At 44.9% G+C, this 17082-nt stretch overlaps 1 protein-coding gene across 1 annotated transcript in view; it reads right to left on the reverse strand.

Annotated features, from left to right (window-relative positions):
* HPS3 (HPS3 biogenesis of lysosomal organelles complex 2 subunit 1) overlaps positions 1-16277 on the reverse strand; it is a 37428-nt gene extending 21151 nt beyond the window's left edge. Inside the window, exons 1-8 of the mRNA XM_075937698.2 lie at positions 15932-16277; positions 12562-13056; positions 11314-11500; positions 6724-6812; positions 6099-6291; positions 5776-5857; positions 2039-2193; positions 107-215 (exon numbers count right to left, since the gene is read on the reverse strand). Of these exons, the coding sequence (XP_075793813.2) occupies positions 107-215; positions 2039-2193; positions 5776-5857; positions 6099-6291; positions 6724-6812; positions 11314-11500; positions 12562-13056; positions 15932-16154 (1533 nt within the window). The 5' untranslated portion in view covers positions 16155-16277. The remainder of the gene's footprint in view (positions 1-106; positions 216-2038; positions 2194-5775; positions 5858-6098; positions 6292-6723; positions 6813-11313; positions 11501-12561; positions 13057-15931) is intronic.
* Between the last annotated feature and the right edge of the window lie 805 nt (positions 16278-17082).

Below are 17082 nucleotides of genomic sequence, written 5' to 3' on the forward strand. Positions count from 1 at the left end.
TGGCAAGTTTTTCCGCAAAAGCAGATGATTTTGCGGAAAAACTTGCCAGTCTAGACACAGCCATGGTGTTTTTATCACCGAGAATCAAAAAGGAATTGAGATATACCATTTCTTTGTAAAGCTGAATGGTTGAAATAGTGTTCACGATATATAAATTCCAGCCAGGTTCTGACTCAGGTGGAGACTTGAGTTTGACACTATCAGCCTTTCTGGAACTGAAACAAGAGAAGAAAAAGATTGAAGCCATTGGTGTCCAAATAAAAATTGTGACTGAACATGGATATATATCACTGACTTACTAAACCGATAGCTGCATGAAGCGAACAGAATCAGGAACAATTCAAACACACACGCACAGACAGTTTTTAGATCCTGTCCACATCAGAAAGTTAATTTGGATTACAGTAGGAAGTGCATTAGCTATTCCTAAATAACTCTGTGTGTTGACAAGCCCACAGGCTGCAAGTTTTTGTGTACAGGAACTGCTCAGCAGATTTTTAACTAGCTGATTTACACCACTGACTTCAACAGCTGAAGATTTATACTAGATGAAGATCTGCATCTGTGTTTTCACCTACATCTCACACAGCATTCATCACATTATCACTTAAGATGGAGGGGCGTAAAAAAAAAAATTGATTTTTTTCTTCTCAGGTATTGTCAAGATCCCTAATATTTTGAAATTCTAGTACTCAGCGAGGTCATAACTTAGTTCACTATTTTTGGATAGTTATATTTATGCCTTTTGCTTATGTGATCTAATGTGAAATAATTTAATATATTCAGCTGAAAAGAAAGGTAACTGCTGAAATAGAGTTACATGTTTAAATCAATTTAATTGATAAATGTGCCGTACAAATAGCTCTAACAGAGAACTCATACTCTACAAGTCATTGGGGTTGCACAGCTTTAACTGAAACAGGATTCAAAAAAGAACTAGATAATCTCATGGAGGATAGGTCCATCAGTGGCTATTAGCCATGATAGGCAGAACAGTGTCCCTAGCCAATGTTCTCCAGAAGTTGGGCAACAGGGAATGGATCACTTGATGATTGCCTGTTCTGTTCATTCCCTCTGGGGCACCTGTATGAATCATTCTTATATGCAACACAGCATATTTTGGCCTAGTATTTGTTATACCTCAATACAATTATGATGTTATACCTCACTAGGCTATTTGTTCTCTGGGACAGAATTACACAGCCCTCTTCAGAATCCACTCCAACCTTTGGCATTATATGTGCCCCCAAAAACACAAGCGAATGTATGAGAACTACACCTAGTTCTGTGCTGTGATGCATCTATTTCAGTATTCTAGCATGTCACTCAAAAACTCAAATCTACCTATCATGTATTTTTAAGGTAAAAGACAGGAGGGATTTTTTTAAAAAAGCATAATTTATTTCTAATAATATAAACACAGTGTTTCTCAACCCCCCCCCCCCCTTTTTTAACAAAGTACCCCTTTTTGAAAAAAAAAATTATAGGTACCCTAAGTACCTACAGTTTTCAGGCACACATTTTTTTTCTACCATTGCAACACATTTCTTTAAACAACTTAATAGTAGCTGGGTGGGTGATGAAATTTTTGGGTGTGAAAAGTACAAAAAATAATAAAATGCTGTAAAACTTAAAATGAAAATTCAGTTCTCTCCAAATTTCAGTTGAGTTGACATACCCCCCAGACTTCTCTCAGGTAGCCCTAAGGGTACTCATACCACTGGTTGAAAAACACTGATAAAACACACTGCCTCTTTTGGAGGGTAACAATTTTTCAGTATCTTGAGTAATTTATACGTTGCATTACAGACATTTATAAGCTTTCCTCTACCCTTTCCACACTTTTCCAAGACAATCCACTGGAATAAGGACCATTTGGTGTGTTAAGACTCAATAAGAATTCATAAACTTGATATTAATTTGAAGATGAGAATAAGTAATCTAACAGGTACAGCCCTTCCATATACCCTCCTTCAATCCCCAGCATGCCAAAACTGCCTCTTTCATGAAAGTGAATACTAAAATACCCAGCACTTACAGGACCCTTCTCGAAGGCTTTCTTCTTCCAGTAATATCTTCACTATCTGCCTTAGTTAGAAGAATTATGTGGTTGCTGAAGTGACAAATAGTTTTCAGCCCTATAAAAAGCTGCATTCTTAATGCACAGATATCTAGAGACACAGGTGGGCAAGCCTATAAAGAAAATGGATTACTTTAGGGTTAAAGAACCAGAAGGTCCACAATTAACAAGTTAGAAACAAAAATCTGAATTCATAGGTAGGGTTACACTTTATAAAGCTCTAAATAGTTTATTTACAAAGTCAAGACTGAAAAAAGTTAGGAAATGTCAGAATTAATCTTGCCCTCAGAGTGATAGTTATTAAACAAATCTTTAGAAAAATAGTATCACATGTATTTCCTAATCCTATTCTTTGAAGTGGTTTCCCCAAACAATTCAGCCAATGGCAACCCAATGGAAAATTTCAGCATGAATGGCTTGAGTCTGGCAAAGTTAAAAGGGACTTTTAACAGCAGGGTACATAAAGTAAAAATATGACTTTTTTATTTAGGATTATCTTAAAATAATAATCCTTTAAAAATAAATTTAAAATGTATGACATCCTATGTTAAGGACTAAACTCACTATAAACTACCAAGCTAATTTAAAATGTTAGTATCATCAATGAGACCTCTCCAATTTTTGTATGAGCTAAAGGTTGCTACATTTTTAATCATGCAAAATATGGGGAAGACATTAACTTTTGAAGTCAATTCAAACTTTGTGAATATATCAGAATGTCACATACTGCAGAAGTATCTATGTTATTTTCAGTCTTTACAATGGAGCAAATATTGGTACTGGGGATGTAAAATCCCTTTAAATCAGTTAAAATATTACCTTTGTTTACTAACTCAGCTTTTTAAAAATACAACAACATTTTTGATAAACATAAACCTACTTTTTTTCCGCACCCAATATAGTTAAGGTAGCTTCATATACATTTTAAAATGGTGTTTTTGTGAAACTCCAACTGCAGTTCGACAAATCTCAAAGAAGCAGAGGAGTAAATGATCATGTAGTAAATAGGTGGATCATTTGCCATTTTCTAACATAATAAAAATTCAAATTTAAGACTGAATAAACGAACATCAAGCTATGTATGTGCTTAAAAAAATGTGTAAAGATACAGTGTACCTGCTGGTTAGCAAGTACCACCAAATTTAGTGTTAAGGCTATATTAGCTGCAAATCAACATGGTGCAGGTAAATATACTGGCGGCGGCTTGCCAGGGGCTAACCCTGGTGAACTGCCACCGTTTTATTACTCACCCCTATTCTAATGGCAAATAAGGTTTTCTACACAAGACAAACTCAGAGGCTTAATTTTCTCCTACAACACCTGAGGACCCGTCAAAAACAGCAGAGAAGAGAAGGCTTCCATGTATATTTGCCACGTCTCTTTAAGCTTCAAAAAGATTATCAGCTGTCACAAGGTAAACTCTGAACCCTGAATTCAGGTCTTGGCAGAAAAGTAGGTAATTACTGTGACAGGGTCAGGCCAGAGGGCTACAGGACAGTGGTGGACAGGAAATATATTAGCCCCATATTAAATACGTTTTTATTCCTAGGGTAGACTAACAAGGGCTGATCCAGAACCTGCTAGAATCAGTCAGAGCAATCAGGCTAATTAAAACATCTGGAACAAAATAGGAGGATTCCAGATTCAAGGAAACCAGACTAATCAGAACACCTGGGAGCCTACTAAGACCCAGTTGAGACTGGTTTAAAAAAACTTCCCTTCTATTTGCTCAGTGTGGCTACGTCTACACTGGCCCCTTTTCCGGAAGGAGCATGTTAATTTCAGCGATCGTAATAGGGAAATGCGCGGGGGATTTAAATATCCCCCGCGGCATTTAAATAAAAATGTCCGCCGCTTTTTTCCGGCTTTTAGAAAAGCCGGAAAAGAGCGTCTACACTGGCCCCGATCCTCCGGAAAAACTGCCCTTTTCCGGAGGATCTTATTCCTACTTTGAATATTCAAAGTAGGAATAAGATCCTCCGGAAAAGGGCGCTTTTTCCGGAGGATCGGGGCCAGTGTAGACGCTCTTTTCCGGCTTTTCTAAAAGCCGGAAAAAAGCGGCAGACATTTTTATTTAAATGCCGCAGGGGATATTTAAATCCCCCGCGCATTTCCCTATTACGATCGCTGAAATTAACATGCCCCTTCCGGAAAAGGGGCCAGTGTAGACGTAGCCTGTGAGAGAAGGAGCTGATAAGAGAATGCATAGTGGGGAGGGACAGAAAGTGCAAGCAAGCACCAGGAGGAAGAACCTCCAGTAAGGAAAGATCTAGGGAAGACTGTGGGGAAGTGGCCCAGGGATTCATAGCTTCCTACCTTACCAGCTCCTCATTTCAGTACTAAAAAGAGACAAGGGTTTGTCCTACCCTATACCACTGGGAGAGGCCGCAAAGACTATGAACTCTGATTTCCCCTCGTTTCACCATGCTGGTCAATGATGAGAACAGCTCAAACAAACAGTAAGCTGCTGTCTACACTGAGGGCTGCCATGAGCCCCTAAGGCAAGTTCTTTCCCGCAAATTACAAGACCCACCAAGGTTAAAGAGGAACTCTGTCACATTACCTTTAATTATTAGTACAGGCAGTCCCCGGGTTACGTACAAGATAGGGACTGTAGGTTTGTTCTTAAGTTGAATCTGTATGTAAGTCGGAACTGGCATCCAGATTCAGCCACTGAATCTGGACACCAGTTCTGACTTACAAACAGATTCAACTTAAGAACCCCAGGCGTCCCCAAGTCAGCTGCTGCTGAAACTGATCAGCAGCTGATTCCAGGAAGCCTGGGGCAGAGCAACTCTGCCTCGGGCTTCCTGTAGTCAGCCGCTGGTCAGTTTCAGTAGCGGCTAACTTGGGGACGCCTGGGGTAGAGCAGCTCGGGTGCTGCTGGGTAGGTCCAGTAGCACGGCCGCTCCTCGGCGCTACTAGACCAACCCAGCAGCACCCTAGCTGCTCTGCCCCAGGCATCCTGATTCAGCCACTGCTGAAACTGATCAGCAGCGGCTGAATCAGGACTCCTGGGGCTGAGCAGCTGGGGTGCTGCCGGGTTGGTCCAGTAGCGCCAAGGAGCGCTGAGCAAAGCCCCGCAGGACCCGGCGCTGAGCAAAGCCCCGCAGGACCCGGCCCGACCCGCAGCGCTTCCAGCTGATCTGGAAGCGGCCGCGGGTCCGGCCCCGGGTCCTGCGCGGCTTTGCTCAGCGCCTCCCTGGTCTGCTGGCTCCCACAGCAGACCAGGGAGACGGGGAGCAGCTTTTCTCGCCCCGGAGGAGGCGGGCGGCGGGACCAGGCGTCCCGCCGCTCGAGTCCTCCGGGGCGAGAAAATCCCCGTTCGTAACTGCGGATCCGACATAAGTCAGATCCGCGTAACTCGGGGACTACCTGTAGTTCAAATTTACAAAAATAAATACACATTTGTAAAGCCTTTATAAATATTCTGCTAATGATTTGAGATTTTAAGAAGCAATAGTAGATCCTGTTTCAGCTACAGCTTCCACACCCAGTAGAACAGTGGAATGTGCCACTGTGAAATATTAAAGTGGAATCATTAATGCTTTCTTGTGCCACTAGGTTCTATAGGCTGAAGTGACTAAGTAAGATTTGAAGAGAAGGCATACAGCAGTCTGAGGAAGATAAATGCCTTTTTGGTACCCACATTTGCTTTAAATTTTGCATCTGTCATGAGACTATTGGGAGCGCACCTTCATGGTTGTATCAATGTATGGATCCTCCTCACGAGCTGCTGCTGCACTGCATCGTACTGTGAAACACTGCAAGCTGTTACTAAGGTAGAGAAATGACAATATTGATTAACAAGAAGATTGGCAATAACTAAGCAACCGAGATTACACAGGGATTCAATAGTTTCCCTTGTGTGGATTGAGCCATAGAGTGGAAGCAGAAGCACTGTCCTATAAGCAAACCTAGGAAGTTGCAATAAAGGGTATGAAGAAGATTTAATTAGGGAGATGATGAAAAGCAGTTAAGATTGGCGAACAAAAGGATCAAGTTCTAAGCACAGTACCTTGTAATAACATGTAGGAATTGTGGAGTAAGAACTGCCTGCTGAGATTTCTCTGAGTACTGATAGGTAGAAAGCAGCTCTATCAAATTCCCAATGGTATAGAGATAACCAATATGAGGCAAGGAGAAAAAACAGAAGACACTTAGCAATTCTTTCTTGGCTGTAGTATTTTCATTGGCGGTCATGAAACTTCCTGTATACAACAATAAAGGAAAATTATTGCTAATGTTTGATTTACCATGTACTTAACATTCCTATCTAGAGGGATTTGGAATGTTTACTTCACTCTGATTATATAAATGAGGTTTCTACTGTTGGCTGTAGGTAACCTAGCATCTTTGTGATAACATTAACAGTAATTTATTAAATGTCAGTTTGCCACACAGAAAGATTAAGTCAATGTTTTACTAACTCGACAGATTAATTTCTGCATAAACTTTGTCAAGGCATCACTAAAGAGAGTTCGGGGCTCTATTTTTGTTATTGGAAGCTCAGCACAAGTCATTTTTCATGAAAGTATGTAACTGCTAAAATTAAAACAGTGCATAAGGAGAATACTTGGCATGTTCTCTCCTAGACCTTCTGTGGCAAAAATCATGCAATCCGTGTATATGCAGACATTTACCTGTCTGATACATAGGCAGCAGCTGAAGAGAATGCAACTTTGCCTCTTCGGCAGAGAAGACAAAAGATGACAGATCTGGAGTAAAACGTCTAGAAAAAATATACGGGCTAATCAACGAGAAACCACAACAAGACATTAAAGTAGGACAAGTAAACAATAACTACAGGCAGTCCCCGGGTTACGTACAAGATAGGGACTGTAGGTTTGTTCTTAAGTTGAATTTGTATGTAAGTCAGAACTGGTACATATTGTAGGGGAAACTCTTGCCAAACATTTCTCCAGAGCTCAGTTTTATTCTCCCACACCTCACTTCCCTCAGTCCTTTATTCTCAAGCTGAGGTGTCTGCTGAGAAAAGCCGCTCCGCATCTCCCTGGTCTGCTGGGGGGGGCGCTAGCTTCGCGTCTCCCTGGTCTGCTGGGGGGAAGCAGCTAGTGCGGGGTTGCCTCACCCCGTTTGTAAGTAGGGATCTGATATAAGTCAGATCCATGTAACCCGGGGACTGCCTGTATATCATAGCTATTTTCAGAATTAATTAAACTTTTAAACAACACTGTGTCCTTAAAAGTTCAACTACTAACATTTTTAATATATCCAACTGTGATGGGGTATTTCCCCACACAGCTGGTGATAAGGGTGATGGGTGCTACAAGCCCAATTAAACATATCTGGCTGCACATGGAGAATAAGCCTGGTACCATCAAACAGGAGTCCCAGCTGGGGTGGAAGCTGGATGGGTTCTATAAAACGATATGCTCAGAATAGAAGGCGAGTGCCCTGAGAAGGCAAGAACACTAGTCTCTCAGGGTATGTCTACACAGCAAAGCCATTTTGAAATAATAGCCCTTATTTCGAAATAACTTTCCTAGCGTCTACACAGCCAAACAGCTATTTTGAAATAAATTCAAAATAGAGCAGTGCTTATTTCGAATTTGGTAAACCTCATTCTACGAGGAATAATGCCAATTTTGAAATAGCTATTTCGAAATACGTGCTCTGTAGACACTTATTTCGAAATAGGGAGCCTCCAGCCTTCCCAGGGTGCCCTGGTGGCCACTCCAGCCTCAACCAAGAACGCTTCTCTCCCTCTCCCCCTCCCTGGACCCCTTAAAGGGGTTGACTCTGGGCACGGTGCCTGTGCCAGCTCCAAGCCTGCCAGCCCAGAGCCAGCAGTCACTGCCCCTGACCCAGTTGCCCCAAAACATAAGCCAGCAAGCCACTGGCAGCCAGCCCTCCACTGCTCCCCAGGAGCAGTCTGCTAGCTCCCAGGAGCCTGCCAGGGCCCAGAGAAGATGGGCGCCTTCCTAGTCCAGGGTGGAGATCATGGACCTTATTCAGGTTTGGTGGGATGCCTTCAACGTCCATGATTTCCGCACTAGACGGAGGAACACGGCCGTCTATGGCAGGATAGCTGCCAGCCTGGCCACGAAAGCCACATGCGAACCCAGGAGCAGGTTTGTACGACAATCAAGTTGGTCCGGCGAGACCCCCAACCCTGAGCTTCCCCTCCCCCTTCTTCCCCCTTCCAGCTCCCTCCTCCCAGGTTTCCCCCTCCCCTCCTCCACCCTCTCTTCTCCCCTCTCCCGCCTCCTTTCCCCAGTCTCACCAGAGTTTCATCCCACCCCGCTCAGTTTTGTTAAAAAAAGAGAGTTTGTGTTCATGGAAATATGTGTATTTTATTTGACATCAGGAAGGGGGTTAGGGAGGGGTAAGTGGAAGGACGTGAGGGAGAAATGAGGCCCAAGCCCCCAGTGTGGCACACCAGGGAGGCTCTTAGTGCTCCTCAGGGTAGAAGCTCTCCCGCAGGACCTCCTGGATACTGACAGCCCCCCAATGGACGTCCCGGATGGCAGCGTTCAAAAAGTGCAGCCAGGCCTCATAGCAACGCATCTAAGAGAAGCACTAGAGTGCCCAGGGGCAGTTCTGGCTCCATGTTGCAGAGTGCTGTGGTGTCCCAAGTGAGGGAAACCAGAGCACGCACAGACAAAATGCTTTGCTGTCCCTCATCGAGGTAGACAAGCAAGCAGGGAAACCTGAGAACTGGCTGTCCGGGGGGGGGGGTCCCTTTAAGCACAGACCTCAGATAGCCTCAAGCAGCAGCCCCACAAAGTAAGTCCTGACCTGGTGCCCTGCTAGAACTGGTTCCGACCAGCCTTAAATGCGATTCAGAGTCCACTCAGTGTGGACGCGCTATTTTGAAATAGCAAAATGCTATTTCAAAATGCATTTTGTGTGTAGATGTGTTATTTCGAAATAAGGTATTTTGAAATAACACTGTAATGTAGACGTAGTATAGACATATCCTCAGAGTAACAGAGAGCAGTGAAGCTGCAGGAGGGAAGATTACATCCCAGTCCTGATAGGAGAGGGCAGTGGGGGTGAAGAGACTCTTGAAGTGAGCCTGAGAGAAGGCCAATCCACAGGCATAGAGGCTTGGGAGTGAAATGGAGTGGAGTCCAGGATCCAAACTAGGGTCAAGACTTCAGGGAGGTAACTTCCTGCAGGGAGCCAGCATTCTTCAAAAGAATGAAGAGCTGGGGATGAGCTAGAATGGAATAAGCTTGGGAAAGATGCAGACGTTGCTTCTATAACTTTTGATTTGATTTTGTGTGATCCTGGAAGCCACTCAGGAGAGCCCTGTGCATCTGCGAATGTGTATATCCATGGACATTTTTGCAGATATTGTATCCGACATAGATACAACTGCACAGGGCTCTACTCACCAGTAGCATTTGGCTCAGGCAGCCCTATGGGTGCAGCACACTCCAGGCCAGCGGCCAGCTGCCTGTGGCTGAGGCTGGGTGGCAGGTCAGAATCAGAGCTACGCAGCACCTGCTTGCCATGCTGCTTCCTGTCCAGCATCCCCACCATGGCCTGGTCCAGAAGCACTGGTTGCTCTCCCAGTCCCAACTCACAAGCTCCTGGGCAGCGAGGCCTGCCATGGGAATGGAGCAGACGGGACACTGGTGTCCCATCCCTCCACCTCACTGGGATGCAACACACACTGCTGCTCGCTGCCATGTTCATTGCTTGTGAGCCTCTGGGGAAGCGGTGGGCAATAATTTTGGGTTGGAGGCATTGCAAGATTTTGGTAAATGGTCAAGAGAGTTCTGGGATGGAGTCTGGGTGCAGAAGGAAGGGCACTGGAGGTGTAGAAGAGGATGTGGGGTTTGAGAGAGTTCAGGTGAAGGAGTGGATTGTCATCTGGGGCAGAGGCTTAGGGTGCAGGGTCCACGAGGGGGCTATGGGTGCAGGAGAGAATTCTGGCCTAGGGGAGGGGTGTAGGAGGGACTGCAGGGTTGGGGAGGGAGTTGTGACCTGGGAGAAGGGGAAGCAGAGGGTTTGGGTGATGACCTGTTGGCAGGAAGTGGTGGTGGCCTGGGGCAGGGATTTGTGGGGAGGGGCTGGGGCACCAGTGGCAGGCTGTGGCCAGGAGGAGCTTACTTAGGTGGCTCCCAGCCAGTGGCTCTTTAGCACGCTGCAGCAGGCTGTTGCAGTCCCAGTCTGCTCAAACTGGCTGGCTGCTTCTTGTGGATCTCTGCTCCAGCCACCAGGAGGAGGGAGCTTTCTGCTTTACCTATGTCCCCAGTAAAGTGATCACCCAATAAGGGTGATGCTTACCAGTTAACCAGTTACTTCCCTAACTTGAAGCAGTATCTGCACCAGAATAAAATGCCAACAATGTGGAAAAAATTCGTTTCCAGAATCAGTGAGCCAGACAGTGCTGAGTCAATGCAAGGACTCAATACCTTCCTCCATATCACAAGAGCAGCTATTGTGGAATCTCTGTACACTACCCCAGAGTAAGGATGTAAGCGACTATTCAACTACCTGATAAGCACAGGCTTGAGTTAAGTCACTACTTGACTAGTCGCTTCCTCCTGCACTGCTGCCTCTGTATCACAGGCAGCAATGTGTGGGGGGGGAGCACTTAAAAAGCTGGTATCCCCAAGCACTGTCTCTGTGGGGAAAACGGGGTGGCAGAGATGGAGCAGGAAACGGACTGAGGCAGTCCGCACTCACCCTGGGTTCCCACTGTGCTGCCTCTGCCTTTGATATATAGCAAGAGCCCTGCGGGTTGCCCGCTGTGTCCATCTGTCTTTTAAATGTAGTAAGAGCTGCAGACGGCTCTTACTACATTAAAAGGTAGAGCCACAGCCAGGATAGCGAGCACCCCGCCCCACCCCTTATCAACTAATCGATGGAAATTCCATCCACTACTCTATTAGCTGATTAATCGAAATTTAACACCCCTACCCCAGAGATATGAGATGGGAAATAGGGGTATTTTAAACAATGCCAGAAGATGTATATACACCCCAATTTATATACACACAGCCACAGTCCCTACAGAAAATGACAATAGGATAGGCAGGTGGATTTGAAAGCCGAGGAATGGGACAGGGAAGGGTTTAAGAACATCTTCCCTCAGAGTTTCAGAGAAATGTTCTTAAATCTAAACCCATTTACTTGGGATTTGCTCTATTTATAAAGATTCTGCCCTTCAGGAAGTGAAGGATAGCTTATTTCCATACCCTAAAAAGGCAAAATATTAACATAGTATAGGACTACACCGGAGCAATTTTTATTACCTGAATAGGAGGTACCGCACTTGGAAACATTCGGTGTCTTCCTTAGCTAACGCTACTGATTCCAGTGTTACCAGTATTCCGCATAGTCTACTTTCCTCCCCAAGTAGTTCCATAGGCCTCTGACAGATGACAAAGTCATCCGTTTCAAGCTGGGAAGAAAACGCTGAAGGAACTTCATCTTTTATACCTTAAGCAATTAATATAAAATATTGTATCAGTTTTCCAGACCAGTACCATGCAAATTTCAACAATAAAAGAGATCAGAGTGTTCAGTTGAATCCTTAAAAATACAGAGATATAATTCACATCAATCTCAAACTGGAGGGAGCATGGTTTGGTAATCAAATTGTTGGGTCTTTTCAATCTTTAAATGTTAGAGAACCTAAGAGTCATGGGTGATGAGAGAGAAAAACTGTATTTCCCAGTATAAAGGAAGTGCAGTCTGATTTTTGAAGAAAGTGACACATTTTTATAAAAATCATTGTGTGGGTAATTTAGAATGTGTCTGCCCTAAAGGAAGTAACGCTGAGCTGAGACAAACAGCTACAATGGCATACCGAATGTGGTTTTAGCCTGACTTTGCTTAAGCAAGTACAGCCCAAAAGCATGCAGAAAGCAGTCCAAAATTGTCCATTAACTGTAAGAAAGAAGCATAAGATAAATTACAGGTATGCATCCCATCATTTTAGTTCAGGCCTGTTCCTGCAAGCTATGAGAATTTTAAATGGGAAACCTGTCAACTTGCCTTCTGCCACACATACCACTGATTTAATTTTTTAAAATTCTAATTTCTGATAATCCCCCTTTATACAATGCTGCCCAAATTATTTATATTTTTAAATTCTATTTAAAATAAATGATTTTTACAGTAACCTGTTGACATTTATAAGATTTTTTTCAGCATCACAGAAACTGACTAGACACAGAAGCTGTCTATATACAAAGTTAGTTCAGTCTTTTGCTTTTAACTGCTTTGTTATAGGCCCTGATCCTGCAAGCATGTGCATGTGAGTAATCTCAATGGAAAACAGCCAAGTGTTTGCACGACTGGTGAACAGTCATTTTGATGTTCCATGTAAATATAAAAAGTACTACATTTTCAGACAAATGCAATAATCAAGCTGATGGCTGCCCCTCTAAAATGTTCTGAAAAAGTTTTTCGAGCAGCCAGCTTCCTTGAGCACATTTTGAAATTAATACAAGTTAATCTCCAGATTTATGAAAAGTAGAATTAGATTCCATATTTACCTTCATCTACAAGCTTTTCTGCTGCTCTGATTTGATTTACATATAGTTCAGTATTATCTGAACTTTTCTGAACAGATTCCAGCTTCAGGATTAAAACATCCAATTCCGTAGTTACAGCTATGTACCCAGCACAAAATGCTACTTCTGTAGGGGTGATATTATCAATGTGCAAAATTAAGGAGAGTTCAAAGTCCAATACAGTCAGATCCTGATTTAAGACAAGATATTTCAAGCAGAACATGACTAGTTTATTTTTGCAGCCAACAAGAAGATCTCCATTTACTGGACAACACGAAATGCACAACGGTGGGTCTGAAAGAGGCATTTCCATAATTGACATCTGGACTTTAGAAGATTCATTGTACGACTCTTCTATTTTGTGACCCACCATCCGGACACAAACGCGAGTGTTCTCTGTTGACATGCATCTCCAGTTCATGTAAGCTCGTAGGAAGGTGGCATTGTTTTTCTCCTCAATTGTCACCAAATAATCTCCTGGAAAAAAAAAAGAGCAATAATACTGTGATAACACTAATCAGACATAATTTATACCGTATGCATTCTATTGCTGCTAAATCCAATGCTCTTTGAGGAAAAAAAGTTGTGGAATTAAGCAAGATTTTCTGAAATGTTATTCTTGTTACCAGGTATTTTTCTTTAATAAGAAGAGTTAAAACTATAAGTAATTAATTTTGTAACTGCTTACATCATGACACAAGCTATTTAATGGCAGAAATTCTGTATCATAATACAATACAATTTGTCTGCCAGTTTCCTGAGCAATAATATTGTCAGCAGTATTTAATATTCAATTATAATGATTTTAATATGAGTTATCTAGACCAGCATGTACCTGAGAAGTTTATACAAAAACCCTGGAGTATGTCAGTTAATTTTAATTACCATTGAATCTTGACTTCAGTAAGAAGTTCTGCAGCAGAACCCACTGGCACCCTGCCCCCTATCCACACTGGCACCCTGTCCCCTGCAGTAGAACCCATTGGCACCCCATTCCCACTTGCATCCCGTTCCCCTGCTGCAGAATCCTGTCACCTGCCCCAGCACCCACTAGCACCCTTCCCCAGTACCATGTCCTCTGCTCCCACCATTGCAGTTGGGGCCACATTAGTGAGGTGGGGGGAGGGGTTTGGAGGAGTTATTTTTTTGCATCTCACTTGTGTGGCCCCAGCTGACTTTTCTGTGGGTCAGTGACCCCTGACTCAAAACAGGTTCCCCACCCTTCTCATAAATAAAGGCAATGCTGAAACTTTTTGTGTTTGACATAATATTTTATTTAAAAATTAAGCTTGGCCAGCAAACCCCCAACTGGGGCCAAGCCCCCATCTGGCCGCAGCATTATAATACTCCTGTACCACCACCACCCCCGGACCCTAGATCTGAGCCTATCATACACTGGAACCCCCTGTCCTGAGCCTCTCTCATCCCCAAACTCCTGCAGCCCCACATCCTCAGTCTTCTGCCACAACACTCCTGGACCATCCACACACTGCCCATCTTACTCCTAACTTCCCTGCCCTGAGCCCCTCACATTCTCCAACCCAAACTCCTGCACCCTCACATTCACAAGCATGTGGCTTGCTTAGTACTCCAACCCCAGCACTTCCCATCCTTGAGCCCTCTCCCCGAGCCAGCATCTCCTTCTCTACCTCCTCCTGCATCCAAATTCCCTCCCAGACCTTGCACCTCTCACCCCTTCCCACATCCAAATCCCTCATTCACATCCCAGAGCCCACACATCCTGTCTCAACCCAGTGATGGTATGGCTAGACTGCAGGTGCTTTTTTTAGCGGAACAGCAAACATGCTCTTTCAGTAACCCCTGTATTCCTTGTTCCATGAGGAATAAGGGGGCTTCTGAAAGGGGTTTTTCTGACATTTGGCCCAGTCTAGACAGAATTGAAAAAAAAAAGCGGCAGTATAGCCATACCCTGAGAGTGTATAAGGGCTGGGGATAGCAAGTGATGGAGAGGAGAACAGAGGGCGGGGCTTCAAGGAGGGGGTGGGGTTTTGGGGGAAGGATGGGGCGGTAGATCTTGGCTTGTTCTGACATTTAAAAAGTGATCTTGGATATAAAAAGGTTAGAGATCACTGATCTACAGTAATCACACCTGTTGTTTTGCAAACCTAACAAGGTTGTTGATACATTGATATTTTCCCAGATCCAATAACTAGCTTGTTGATACTTTGCATATTTTCCCAGGCCAAATAATCAGCATTATCAGGTGGGAAACATTCAGTATAGATACTTATGTGATCTTCCCAAGTGCTCCTGCACTTCTATGCCAGGTGGCTGTCCCAGAACTTGCTGAAAGTCAACAGTGCATTCCTACACTGTTCCATCTTGAGCAAACAGCTAACTCTTTGAGAATAACAAAAGAATAATAAGAAGCACAAAGCACAAATGGCTGCCTAGAGCATCCAGGCCTGACAGGAGATGCAGACATAAAAGGAATGACTGTGGTACACCACCTAACTTCCTCGACCTCACAATCGCATTTCCACTACAGAAGGAAAGGGAATAAGCTAGGAAATGTAGATGCATGTCACCTCTTTAAAAGAAAGGTGTAAGAACACTAAGCATATTTCCTTCAGCACTCCTGAGCACTTCTGCCTCCTTCCACACTGTACAGGCAAAAACGCCCACTACGCACTACAGCTCTGTATCCCCTTGGTTCTTACCTTTCTATGGCACTTGAGAGCTCTTCGAGTCCCTGATGCTACAATCAGATCTGTGCCATGTGACTCCCTTGAACACAGAAAATAAAATCCCCTCCCATCCATCCCCATCATTTTTAACAAGGGGAAGAATCAAAGACAATCCTGTAGCATCTTGTATTGAAAGAACAGGATTTCGCTTAGGGGTGAAGGAAAGGTTTGTTCAGTGAATCAGGGAAGCAACGGAAAAACAAGAGTGGCAGGTGGAATAAACAGAAGAAACAAGCGAGCTCTGTCTAACCTGACAACTTGTCTCTCTCGCCAACAGAGGCTGGTCCAATAAAAACCACTAGCTACCTCGCCCTCCATGTCTCACAGGAGCAGAGTCCCTTTCAGTGACACAGAGCTGAGGAAAAGGGACTGACAGACGCCCTAACTATCTATCTGGCTGTGTGCATGCACTAGTATGCTTGCACAGTTATAAGTGTCCGCATCTGGGTGGGTGTTATTCTGCACATCACAGCATGGTTGTGTATCATTTTGTTAGGGCATCTGTCAGAAATAGAGAAAAGTGCCCTATTTCCCCCTCGACCCCACCGCAGCCCAGGCTGCCCCGGCCCAGTCGTTTCCAGCATCGCCCTGAGATCTGCAAGAGGAACCTGCCTGCCTAGCACTCGGAACCCCGAGACGCTTACCCGCCTCGCTGTACGCCATGCGCAGCACCCGGCCCAGCGTGTTGAAACTGCCGAGCGGCTCGCAGAGCTCCTGGTCGCCCACGGCGAACGCCTCGACCCTGCAGCCGGCCGCCGCGCAGGCCACTAGCAGCGCATCCCGGCCGCAGCAGAACAGCGCCGGCTCCTGCTTGATGGGCACCACCTGCTGCGAGCCGAACGGGTGCAGGTTGTAGAGCTGCACCATGGTGCCCTTCTGAGCAGGGGACAGGACCCATCCACACACCACGGCCCAGGGCGGGTTGCAGCCGGAGAGTCCCCGTATAGCGAGCCGGGGAGACCGGGCCTTCCGCCACAGGCACCGCCCTGTCGGGTCAGGTGGGGAGAGGCGTCAGCGCGGGCCGCAGCTTCCCAAAAGAGCTTCCGTCGGAGCGCAAAAGCGCGCGGAGTCTGTGTGCCGGTGCGCGCAGCGCTCCGCTGTGCGTGTATTACTTAATGCGTGCAGGTGTTAGCAAGTGAGTTGCACGCACAACGGTTTGTACGCATATTTACAGCTGCGTGTGCTAGTGTGCACAGCAGTGCCTCCACGTGTGCCAGTGTGTGTGTCTATCTGGCTGTGTGCATGCACCAGTATAAGTGTCCGCATCTGGGTGGGTGTTATTCTGCATATCACAGCATGGTTGTGTATCATTTTGTTAGGGCATCTGTCAGTATGAGAGGTGAAAGTAAATTAAATTTCTTACAGAATAGTGATAGAAATGTAGCCGTGTTAGTCTGGTGTAGCTGAAACAAAATACAGGACTATGTAGCACTTTAAAGACTAACAGGATGGTTTATTAGATGATAATAAACCATCTTGTTAGTCTTTAAAGTGCTACATAGTCCTGTATTAAATTTCTTACGGGTTCTGTACTGTCACAACCCTCCCCCTCTGGGGGGAGGCCTTAGGGTGAGGGGGGGGGGGGTTGTGACACAACAGAACATGTGAGAAATTTAAGTGTGGGATGGAGGGCTAGGAGAGGGGGGTCAGAAGAGGGTTAGGGCATGAGGGGGCAAGAGTTAGGGCAAGGAATATGGGGGTGTAGGAGTTAGAGTTGGGGTGTATAAGGAGGTCAGAGCAGGGGGTGGGGAAGGGCAGGAATCAGAGTTGGAGTGTTTGAGGGACTCAGGGCAGG

This window comes from Pelodiscus sinensis, chromosome 10, assembly GCF_052426305.1.
Source record: "Pelodiscus sinensis isolate ZL-2025 chromosome 10, ASM5242630v1, whole genome shotgun sequence".
Taxonomy (NCBI): domain Eukaryota; kingdom Metazoa; phylum Chordata; order Testudines; family Trionychidae; genus Pelodiscus; species Pelodiscus sinensis.